This window comes from Lactuca serriola, chromosome 9 (assembly GCF_051521515.1).
Source record: "Lactuca serriola cultivar US96UC23 chromosome 9, Lser_US96UC23_V15, whole genome shotgun sequence".
Lineage (NCBI taxonomy): Eukaryota > Viridiplantae > Streptophyta > Magnoliopsida > Asterales > Asteraceae > Lactuca > Lactuca serriola.
The window spans coordinates 20,735,377-20,748,127 of record NC_136416.1 but is presented as its reverse complement, the minus strand read 5'-3'; the positions used below and the strand labels follow the sequence as shown (position 1 = coordinate 20,748,127).

General features: G+C 34.3%; 1 protein-coding gene across 1 annotated transcript; it reads left to right on the top strand.

Moving 5' to 3' along the window:
• Nucleotides 1–935: 935 nt before the first annotated feature.
• On the top strand, nt 936–5,145 carry KT1 (potassium transporter 1). The gene is made up of 8 exons (XM_079019027.1): nt 936–1,151; nt 2,220–2,463; nt 2,554–2,799; nt 2,875–2,925; nt 3,010–3,323; nt 3,401–3,515; nt 3,592–3,846; nt 3,941–5,145. Exons 1-8 carry the CDS (start codon nt 1,098–1,100, stop codon nt 4,930–4,932), a joined length of 2,271 nt encoding a protein of 756 aa, XP_078875153.1. The 5' UTR covers nt 936–1,097; the 3' UTR covers nt 4,933–5,145.
• Nucleotides 5,146–12,751: the final 7,606 nt, after the last annotated feature.

The following is a 12,751-nucleotide window of genomic DNA, read 5'->3' as shown; positions in this document are numbered from 1 at the left end:
CTATTTTATAAAGATATACTATGATAATATGAAATCAAATTTTAACAACTAAAATAACTGTTCTGAAGTTACAATAGCATAATTTTTTATTTATGAAAATTATATAAATAATTTTTTAAATTAAGATCAAACCAATCATTTTAAACATTGATCACATTTTAAATCGATTTAAATACTTTGTTTTTCAACCACAAATGAATACTAGCTATTATTATAACGTCATAGCTTATAAAGTACAAATGATTCTATTGGCCTCAAATTCATATCTCATTAACTTCACATGATGAATTAGTAGGTACGACTGAAGTAGGCCACTATCACATCTTGTGCTTAAATCTTAATTCCATAATTGTCCATATATATACGGAAATATCTCAATATCACATGTAATTCTTTACCGTATCAAATCGATTTAAAAAGTTATACATTTTCTTTATTTTTTAAGATATTTTTAGTAATATTACATCAATAAGTTATATGCATTTTAGCCAAATGTTAAATCATATAAAAGACAGATTCTAAACATGACTTTTCGCAAATGATTAGTTTATTATGGTTTCTTAATTGGGTCAAAAGAGTATTTTTGAACCAATGTCCCTTTCGTGTTTCAAGATTATGAAATAATAAAAAACCAATTTTTTTTTAACTCTAAAGTTGTTTTTGTTACTAAAGATATTGTGTATGTCTACTTACCTTCTTCTACATTGAGTGAACAGTTTGATTTAAATCTTATTTACATATATTTAAATTTCTTTTATTTACTACCTAATATAAAAACTACCTAATATAAAAAATATATATATGTATATTGATTAAGAAAGTGCTAAGTTCATGTGCATTTTTTTCATCCAAGAAATTTGGGGGTAAAATGGCGGAGAAAACGAGAGAGAAAGACGGGGGTGTGAAAAAAGATTGTTAAGAGAGCATGACACATGCCTGTTGACTACTTTCCTTTTCTTTCCTTTCCTTTCCTCACTCTTGTGCCCACATCCTACATTCCTCTTAACGTCCTTCACACTCACTCTTTTACTCATTTCAACCTCTTTTCTTCCTGCTTTCTTCCCATTTTCATAAACTCCATTACCTTACTTACACCCATGTTTCATCCAAGAACTTCTCTTGAGTCCATAGAACATGGCCTTCAAAACCAGGTATCTTCTTCTTCTTCTTCTTCTTCTTTTCTGCGTTCTTGCAAAAAAAAAAAAAACATGCTCATTACTTGTATCATCTCCGTGATTTTGTGTCGATTGTTTTTGCTTTTGAGACGTATTTCGTGATGGGTAGGAGTTAATGAGTTATCAAGATTCAATAATGGTTTGCAAAAGTGGGAAAATACTGTTTATGTTAGGTTTATTGATGTTTTTAGTGTTTGATTGCACTGGGTATGGGTTATCTTTGACTCTTACACAATGTATTCAAGGTGTTCCTAATTTTAGGAACTTTTTCCTACTATAAGTTGAAATTCCCAATTTATATGAATCTGTGTCAATTTTTCTTGAGACTTTTGAGATGTTTTACTTCGTGGGTGAGAATTGTTTTATAATTTTTTGTTTGAAACGATCCAAGAATGCTCTCACACGGGGAAAACTTTGCATCCATTACATGTATTTTGGATGCTTTTTTAGTGTGAGTCGCAATGGTTGTTGATTAATTTTGGTCATTGCACAATGCACCAAGGGAATTCCTAAAACCAGGGTTTTTCTCATCAATATTGCGTTCAAAACCACTCGTTTATGTGTCAATTTTGTTAACTTTTGAGATGTTTATCATCATGGGTGAACTATTTCGAACCTTCTTCTTGTAAGGAATTATCAAGATTCAATGACGGCGTACAAATGTGTAAATGTTGTACGTATCAGGCTTGTTTGGATGTTTTTGAGTGTGAATTGTAATTGGTGTTGATTAGATTTTGCTATTACACAATACCCAAAAGGATTCCTTTTAAAACTAGTTTTATTTTGTGTTCTTTTCTCATATGCCCTTCAAAATCACGTATTTTCTGCAATTAAACCTACTTCCTACCAATTTCCCTCTCTGTTATTCTGTGTCAGTCTTATCTTCTTTTCAAGGGTCATACTTTTTTTCTCTAAATAAAGTTATCAAGATTCAAGAACGGCTTGTAACCGTTGAAAATTTCTCATAAATTAGGCTTATTCTAGACGTTTTTGACACTTAAACCATCAAAACAACTAATGAGTATGATTAATTAATCGAACCAGAAATTGAACAAGGCATCATGTTCAGCGGTTTTGAGTTTGGCTTATCAGAGTCTTGGAGTCGTATATGGTGATCTAAGTACCTCCCCTCTCTACGTATATAAAACCACCTTCTCAGGGAAGCTTAGTCTTCATGAAGACGATGAAGAAATCTACGGTGTTCTTTCCTTCATCTTCTGGACTTTTACACTAATTGCCCTCCTTAAATACGTCTTCATTGTCATGTCAGCTGACGACAATGGCGAAGGTATGGAGAATGGTTTATAAATATAAATTCCATTTATAAAATACAGAAACCGTTCTATGAATTTGAACATTTGCTTAATTGGTGCAACAGGTGGTACTTTTGCGTTGTATTCGTTACTCTGTCGGCATGCAAAACTTAGTATGCTTCCAAATCAACAAGAAACCGATGAGAAACTATCGGCATATGGTGTCGCAAAAACAGCAGAAACCTGGCAAAGCTTTGAATTGAAGTCGTTCTTTGAAAAACACAGAAAGTTCAGAAAAGGGTTGTTGATTTTTGTTCTTCTTGGAACCTGTATGACAATCGGTGATGGGGTTTTCACTCCTGCTATATCGGGTAAATGATTCATATCAAGATTCTGCATTTTAGCTTGAAATTCGTTCTAATATTCTCATTCGACTTCCTTTTCAGTTCTCTCAGCGGTATCTGGAGTTAGAATTAAAGTTGCAGGTCTTCATGAAAGTAAGTCAAGCTTATGCAGATCATAAATTGATATATTCTCATTCTTGCTTGTGTTCTTCACCAATCTTTACTTTTTCTTGTCAGATTACGTGGTTGGGATCTCGTGTATTCTTTTAGTTGGACTTTTCTCGATTCAACATCACGGAACACACCGAGTTGCCTTCTTATTTGCTCCCATTGTAACAGCATGGCTGCTATCGATTGCTGGAATCGGAATATATAACATAATTCAATGGAACCCACAAATATTTCACGCTCTTTCGCCTGTTTACATGGTGAAATTACTAAAAAGGACTCGTCGTGAAGGTTGGCTATCGTTAGGAGGAGTTGTTCTCTCAATCACAGGCGTTGAAACCATGTTTGCTGATTTAGGCCATTTTTCAACCTTATCCGTTAAGGTAATCGTCCAAAAATATCAAACATTATTCATTATTAACTTGATGATTTTTAAAGCGCGTGAATTTTCATATTTCAGATTGCATTCACGTTTCTTGTGTATCCTTGCTTGGTTCTTGCGTATTTGGGTGAGGCTGCGTTTTTGTCAAGGCATCATGAAGATATCCAGAGAAGCTTTTATAAAGCAATACCTGGTAAGAATTTAAACCTAAATAACTAATAAACCGTTTACAATTTCATGATTTCAACGTTTTATTTGTCTGTTTACAGAAGCTGTGTTTTGGCCGGTGTTCATAGTGGCGACATTTGCAGCGGTGGTCGGAAGTCAGGCGGCGATTTCAGCCACGTTCTCGATTATAAGTCAGTGTTGTGCCCTGAATTGTTTTCCCCACGTGAAAATCGTTCATACATCAAGAAAAATATACGGACAGGTGTACATCCCGGAGGTAAATTGGATGTTATTGAGCTTGTGTTTAGCTGTAACGATCGGATTACGAGACACGAACATGATTGGCCATGCTTATGGTATCATATCATTCATCCTTTTCAATTCATTGACTTTTTAACTCAAAAGTCAAAATTGAGCAATTCATTGACTTTCTGGTTTTGATTCTGGTAGGGCTAGCGGTGACCACTGTGATGTTCGTGACAACTTGTTTGATGACGATGGTGATGATAATCGTGTGGAAGCAACAGATTGTAACCGCTGCTTTATTTCTTTTACTCTTCGGATCAATCGAACTCTTTTACCTCTCAGCCGCCTTTTTCAAGGTTCCAGAAGGTGGATGGATCCCACTCCTCCTCTCACTAACCTTCATGTCCATCATGTTCGTATGGAATTATGGGAAATTAAAAAAACACGAATTCGATTTAGAAAACAAAGTCTCAATGAACCGGATTCTCTCATTGGGCCCGAGCCTCGGGATGGTGCGGGTCCCGGGAATCGGGCTCGTTTACACGAATTTAATAACAGGAATCCCCGCGATTTTTGGGCATTTTGTCACCAATTTGCCCGCATTCCACCAAGTTTTGGTATTCGTTTGTGTGAAATCGGTTCAAGTCCCGTATGTTCGGGCCGAGGAGCGGATACTCGTGGGCCGTGTCGGGCCCCGCGAGTATCATATGTTTAGATGCATTGTTAGATATGGTTACAAAGACGTACCACATGAGAATTACAATTTTGAAAACCGTGTTGTGTCGGCACTTGTTGAGTATGTTGAAACGGAAGGAAAAGACGGGGACACAGACAGTGAAAATTTCGATGTTGATGTAGATGTCAGTGTCCCCGGTGGGCCTGCATTTAAGCTCCAGGATTATGAAACGAAAATGGTGAATTCGTTGAAGGAGATTGAGGAGTCGTTTGTGGGGTGTTTAGAGACTCATTCAGCTCTTAAAGATGAATCGATTCAGATACTTAAAGCTCGGGAATCCGGGATTGCATATATACTTGGGCATTCATATGCGAAGGCTAAGAAATCTTCATCGATTTTTGCGAAGTTTGCTATTGATGTTGTTTATTCATTCTTGAGCAGGAATTGTAGGGGAACTGATGTTGTTCTGAATGTGCCTCATACTTCGTTGTTAGAAGTTGGTATGATTTATTATGTTTGATGGAGGACTGGTTTTGGGATTTGGAGTATTGGAGATGATAGAGATACATACGTGTACGTGTTATATGTATACATTAGGGGTTTAGTGTACATGTTGAGATGACGGATCATAGAAAGGTAAAATGTACATTGAATTAAACTACATTCTAAAGAGACTAAAGATCAGATAGATCTTAAAGGGATCAAATATACGTACTTTTTATTTCCTATTGCTTCGTATTTGTGTTTTCACATTTCATAGTTGTAAGGAATGCCATATTTTGTTTGTTTTTAACGAGATAAATACAAAGGAACGAGGAGAAGAACAATTTGAATAGGTTGATGCTACATTTTAAATAGACATATACCATGGCACCGAGACCAGTCTAAACCGTTCTCAACCAACCGAGGTCTGGAATAAAAAAAAGCCGACAATTTCAAGAACAATTTTAGAAGAAAAAAAAAACATTCCAGTTTATGCTTCAAGGGTCTAAAGCTCAAAGATTAAACATTGTTATCTATAACAAGCTTACATCCTAGTTGATTATCTTTTTTTCTTCGCAACAAAAAATATCGTAGGTCAGCATATTTAATTTAAAATAAAATAAAATTAGCCTATGTTGAAGTGGGCTGATTATACTGATTGGGCCAACCCCACTAATGGGTTGTTAGATGCTTCTGTGGCTATGGCTGTGAGGCTATCTGGTGGTTTGCTGAGAAAATAAATTGGAGTGCATGAAACCGAGAAGCCAAACACTGTTGGGTCCATTACAGTTGGGCCGATGATATTCTGTGGTGAGGGTACAACAAGGGCGTGACTCCAATTGTCTATTTTATGATGCAATGTGTGGAGAATAGTATAGGTTTCGTTTTCTGTTTTATATTTCTAAAAGAAAAGTATCATCCATTCCACTGAGTCTAATTCGAAAACGAGGGATGGATCTTGTAAAAGGAAAGAAGCTCCGGGGACAAATCAAAATTCTTGAATGTAAGAATTCGCATGAATCAGGTTTAACTAGTGTTATACCCGTCCGGTAGCCGGGTTGACTAGTGTTATACCTGTCCGGTAGCCGGGTTGACCGATATAAAAAATATATTGATTTTACTTTCTTTTATAGCATCCTATTGGTTGTCATTATACTATGATAAATCTAACCAATTATAGTTATAATAAAGTTGTTTTATTTTGTACACAATGCATTGGGAACAACATACATTTGTTGATTTATTTATAATTGCATCCTACTTTTAAGTACATTATTATTATTATTATTATTATTATTATTATTATTATTATTATTATTTAATGACAATACATTAGTGGGGTTGATTGATAAAAAAACAAAGGATCTATTATACTTTATTTTGTAGCATCAAACATGATCCCTTATAGTTAATGTTTGGTTGTTTAACTACCTGAATAATAAAAACCACATGTTCTAAACATTATATTAACGTATAATTTTTTTGGATGACATTTCTATTATTACGTAGTTTTTTTAGTCAAATGTTTTAATCAGACTTTTCCAAAACGTTAAATATTTGGCTTTTCAAAGTGGGGATCCCAATTGAATAAAACTATTTATTAATAGTAAAATGGAATTGTTTATTTGATGTTTCATAAGTCATTATTAACCCACTAAATAAATTCACAAATTACAACCAAACTTTCAAACCACTAATCATAATGCTAATTGTTGTTTGATATCATTAATATACTTGAATTCTTAAAGCCTTTGAAAAGGAAGAATATGGGAGCATACAAAGATATAGTTGAAATCCGAGTAAATAAAGATGGAAAAATCTCAGTCTTGTTTGTGAGAATGTGATAACTATTAGATTTTATGGACTCAAGGACATTGTTTCTTGACTCTTGTTTGGGATTCCTTGTGAATTGACAGACTTTTGAAAACTGAAAAACTGAGAAAAGGAAGATTTTAAGTCGTTTCTTATTTGGTTCCTTAGGCTTGTATTAAATAAAAAAACATTGGCCAACGGACGAATGAGATGCTAACGTTGTAGGATGGAGTTTGAAGTCAGATGAAGTCAGTTGAGAGGACTTTCTTATAACCCAACATCCACACGCAATCAGAGAAATAAGAGGAGTTTGTGGGGTAATGAAGTCAGAGAAGAAGGCACGAATAGAGAAGAGGGAAGGAGGTTGAGAAATTGATTGAATGACTCTGGGATGAAAGAATCGACGATTGTGCAGAAGGTGGGGGAGGATTTGAAATGAAAATAGAGAGTGTCGTGGGTGAGGGCTGTGATCTTCAAATCGTGAAAAAGAAGGAGATCGTGGGGAAGAAGGAAAATCGGAATGAAAATTGCCGTGATATATACGTAAATAGAGAGTTTATGTGGTTGTGATGCAAAGTTGGAGAGATCCAAGGACTCAAAATGAGGAACCGTTTTTTCACGCCCCGGTGTTAGTAATACTATTAATTTTGTATTTTGTTTCACTTCACAAGACATATAACCCGCCACATGAATGATTAGTTAATTTAAAATAAATAGTTCTCAAATATTTTAATCCTCATAGTTTTTATTTCTTTAGTATTTCATCTAGTTTAAGTTATAAAAAAAATTGCTATGTAAGATAAGATTAAACAATTTACTAATAATATACTTCATCAAAAAAAAATTTACAAATGAGAATTACAATGGAATAATAATTTTTTAAGTTAATAGACATATATTGTTATATAGATCGCCTGTTGACATATTACAATATCTATCGTACTGATAGGTTTTAAGAATAACTACAAATAATATGTGTTCATGCAACCCTATAATTTTGGATCTAGGTTTTCACTAGTTGAACATGCAAACTTGAATACAAAAGAGAAACCCTAGGAAGCATGTATAATAATCGAAATTTACCTAATACTAAGGTTTAGATACATACCTCAATTGTTATGTAGTAATAAAAATTAATCCTTATAGATCTTGAACTCTTGAGAGCAGGTGCCTCAAATGTGACACCTATAATAGCTTACAAACAAACCAAGCTACCAAGGAATACTATATATAGAGAGAGAGGGTAGATTAAAATTTCGGGCAAGGGCTCTTGGTAGAGCATAACCGGAAGTCCTCATGGTGGAGGGTTTATATAGATGTTTGGAAGGTATGGATAAGGCAGGTGTATCCAAGATAACCTTAATCTCTTAACTTCCTACTTAAGGCATCCAAGGCACCCTTAGAGTCCAACAAAACCCTAGAACACCCTAGAATTCGTCCCCCCCCCCCTAGGAAGGTTCTAGAATGCCCAATGCTCAACTATTGAACATTGTTACCTTTAGTCCCTGCAGTTTCAATTAATTCCTTTGATCCCAAAATTAATTCCAAATCAATTTCGGATTAAATATTAATTAAAAAATATGATTTCTAATTAATATATTATTTCCATAATACATTAATAAATCATTTATTTTGATTTCTAATTAATTTATTAACCAAGTAATAAATTAATAAATCATTTTTCTCTCTTTAATAGTAATCCTATTCATTTGCCAGGTTTGAAGGCAACCAAAAAGACTGTGTTACCATCAATTCAAGTTTATACAATTTATGGTTATAGGCTTAGACACCTAATCCAACACGTACAAGCATGCATGGCTATTATATATGGTTTAAACCTACTATGGAAATGTATGTATAATGTGTTTTGGAAATACATAAAAGGCAAAAAATAGAAATAGTCAAGGCGTGGATTTCTTGGTTAATAAATGCTTCCAAATCTTCCTTCTACACTCCAATAGGGTAAAATGGTCCAAGTCTTGGAAACTCTTCCACCAACAACCTTGAGGTTGGAAGCACCCGGTCTTAAGAAATGTGCACAAACTAGGGTTTCTCTGGACTGTAAAGGTGATGAGGGAGGCCACAAATAAGCCATAAGTTCTTTATATAGGGTATAAAACCCGAAAAATTAGGGTTTTCCTTTCCAGTATCTACTCGTCGAGTTGGGGCCTTCCAACTAGTCGAGTAGATCCTAAATCTCGTGTCCACAAAGATCTCTACTCGAGAAGTTGGGGTTCATCAACTCGTCGAGTTCCAGTCCAAAACCCTAAATTGTTGAGAAATGAATGATACCTGAAACAAGCGTTACAATTTCAATATTATTCAACTGCATCTTGATTGTGAAATAGGTAAAAAATATACATAAAATGATTTTATACTTTCTTGAATTTAAAGAGGATGAAATCGATGCAGAGTGCTATAAGTGTGAATCTATTGTGTCCTCTGATGATGTTTCCGATTCGTACAAAATTGGCCTTGACAAAATAGAAGTATATATTCAATCCAAAGAACATAAAAATATGTTAAAACAAATGTTGGATGATAAGGATAAATAACAAATTAAATCTAATATTGTGCAAAAATTTGACTCGTTGTGCATAAAATTAAGTTCAAAAAATACTTTTAATGCTGAAAATGTTTCTGAATTTGACGAGAGTGACATGAATGAGATTTTTGTAAATGATGAGATAGATTGTTCAACATCTGTACAAAATGAGGCTGAACCAAACAAAAAGTTGATTTCTGAAAATTCAATCGAATATATTCGTGTTGTTGAAAATAAAGGTTCAGAAGTTTTAAAAGCAAAGCCATGGTTTTTCCGAAAGTACAAACCATCCCTTATCAAGTTTTCATAAAAACTGGACTGGACAAAACTGATATATCAGAACTGACGTCCATTGTTAATACTGATAATGCTGATGGTTGTGACGAATTTTTCTGGTCTGGGCCAATAGACAAGGCAGACAAAACAAAAGGTCTTTCCGAAATGACCTCATGTTAGACGAAAGGAAAATACGTTTTGGAACCACTGAATCGTGTTGACCTTCGTTATGATCAGGCAGGGCCAAGTGGCACTAAGAATATCCCTAGTGAAACCTCTTCTGAATAACATGAAAAACCAATCAGAAAAAAGAAACCTAGAACTAACATTCATAAGTCAGTTGAGGAACTCATTGCTAAGAAATGACAACTGAATGTTAGATATAGGAAGAACTTGCAAGAAAGAAAACGTTTCTGGAAAAACAAGAATTCAAATCAAAATTCTGTTAATTCAGAAAGATCTTTTGTTCAAAATATGAACTCTTCTCCAATTCAGAAACCGAAATCCAAATCTTTTTCCAAACCATATGTTTCAAAATCACCGGTTTCAGAACCACTAGTTTATAATCCGATTGAAAAGCTTAAAACAATTTTTTCTCCAAAAACGAATGTTTCAAAATCTGCTAACACATCGAAAAATGTTAAAGACAAAAGTAAAGTTGTTTCTTAACCATAAATTTCTCTCAAGGAATACGAAGCTAACTTGAAAAAGAAGGAAAAAGATTTGTATAAAAATAATGGCTAAGAAACATAAAGAATTTATTCAACGGAAATTAAATGTGGTTGAAAGTAATCTTGGTGACAATAAAATGAAGGTTTTTAAAATACTCAAAGGAGAGAATAGTGTTTTGCTAAAAAGAACCTTCTTGGTTGATACGAATGTAACTTTTCATGTTCTTAATAAATCCTCACTAGGACCCACGAAGGGTTGTGTTCTTAAATCTCTCTTAATTTTGTAGGTAATGTGTGACGAACAATATGACTCTAGATGGTACATCGACAGTGGTTGTTCACGTCACATAACAGGAAGGAGAGAAGAGCTGCGGGAATTAAAACCGTAGGAGGATGGTGTCAAAGTAAAGTTTGCAAATAATGCCACAGGAGAAATTAAAGGATATGACATGATCACGAATGACGAACTATCCATTCGGAATGTAGCTTATGTGGAAGGCCTGCAACATTATCTGATAAGTGTTTCTCAATTGGTTGTAGGTACAGGGATGAAATTTTCATTCGATGATGAAGGATCAGAGATTCTTGAGAAGAAAACAAAAACGGTGTTTCTGAAATCCAAAAGAAATGGAGAGATGTTTCCTTTAAACATAAAACCAATCATCGGGAAGCCTTCTATTTGCCTACTTATGGAAGCATCTTCAGATGACTGTTGGCTATGACACTAAAGGCTCCCGCGTCTCAATTTCAAGGACATCAACAAACTGGTACTAGGCGATCTTGTGCGAGGCTTACCTTTTCTAAAGTTTGAGAAGGAACATATATGTGTTGCGTACGAACTAAGAAAGCAAAGTCGTAACATTATTAGAATTATCTTCAATATCAGCAAAATTAGATTGAGAGTCAGATTTCGAATTCTCAGTCCTTTTCAAAATCTTTATTTGTTCATTCTTGGTTAAGGTTTCATTCACAATGTCAACTAATTCATTAGCATTCAAATATTCATCTATTTTCACAATTCCATAAGCAAACCTATTATCAGGAACTTTACCAAACTCAGCTATTGTCTTTTCACAATCATAAGACACACAATCAATCTTTTCTCTTTCAAAAGCTAAGAATGATAATAATGTCCTATGTTGTTCTTTGCTTATATCAGAAGAGTGATGTAAAGTAGTTAACTTTGCATATAATCTCTTAGCTGAATTACAATATATGTTTCTTTGAGCTACTAACATGCGAACATCATTATTCAAATTGTCCCTATCACACATGAGATTAGTTATTTGTAACTTTAGATATTCTACTTTCATTTTCTTCGAATCCAACTGCTTCTTTGTCTCTAGTAACTGAGTACTAGATTTCTTAGCCTCATTACTAATAGAGATAACCAAATTATCAAAATAAGCAACAATGTCATGAAAAGCAGTCAATTCAAAATCATAAGCATTCAAAGGAATATTAAAAGATTGAAGTATAGAATACATTCTCTTCATCTTAATCCTCAAACTTCGCATACATTGCGCCATGCGTAGGATTACCCATTTCGTCATCATCAGATCTTGATGACCAAACTTGATACTTTCCTTTATCATCATCGTCTCCTCTTGCCACTAAAGATAAACCTTTCATTTTTGCTCTTACTTCCTCCAGTCGTTCGACATAATATGCTTCGTCTTTGATCTTACTTTTCTTCTCCTCTTTCTTTCGAAGCATAAAGTCACTTGCCATATGATTTGCACCATGACAATAGTGACAGTCGACACATGAGTCACCTTTGAGCTTCTTTTCAACTTTCGAATCTTCATACTTTGAATCTTTCTTTTCGAACTTCTTCCCCTCATTCACTTTTCCAGCAAAACTCACTTTCGCTTCTCCAGGCCTTACTTTCGAACCAAATGGCTTTTTATAAAATTTCTTCACTTTGTTGTTAGAGTAAAAAGCAATGGCTTCATCATCTAAGTTAACAATCAAGCCTTCGTCATCAAAACTGTATTTTTCAGTAGCTTCTTTCTCAGATACTTTCGAAACTAAAGCAAGTGGTCCCCCCAAGCTTATCTTCGATTCTTCAGCCATTTCGATAACTTCAGGCTCATGAGTTTTCAGCAAATTATAAAGATCATTCAAAGTTGAGGTATCAAAGCTCTGTTGAGTTTTCACCATAAGACTAACATTTCGCTATTCTTTTCTTAGTCCCATAATGAAAGTGAGATTAAACTCCATGGTTGTCCTGGTTATTCTATTACGACTGCATTTGTAGATGAGTTCATTTAAGCAATCGTAATAAAGTTCGATAGATTCACCTTCCTTTTGCTTGAACTCTTTCAATTCCACCAAACAATGCTTCACATAGTTGATTTTCGTCTTTTCACTCCCTTGAAACTTCTCTTTGAGAGTATTCCAGATCTCTTTTGCAGATTTACAACTACGAACGTAGTTATAAACAACAGGAGGAAGAGCACCACAAAGCTCTCTTATACATATTTTCTCATTATTCTTCAGCCTTGTTGATTGTTCATAAACACTTTGAGTTGAAGCAGATGAACCAATGG

Coding starts and splice junctions, on each gene's coding strand:
- KT1 (XM_079019027.1), top strand. CDS start 1,098: ATGTTTCATCCAAGAACTTCTCTTGAGTCCATAGAACATGGCCTTCAA. Junction 3,324..3,400: donor TTTCAACCTTATCCGTTAAG/GTAATCGTCCAA, acceptor TTCATATTTCAG/ATTGCATTCACGTTTCTTGT. Junction 3,847..3,940: donor CATGATTGGCCATGCTTATG/GTATCATATCAT, acceptor TGATTCTGGTAG/GGCTAGCGGTGACCACTGTG.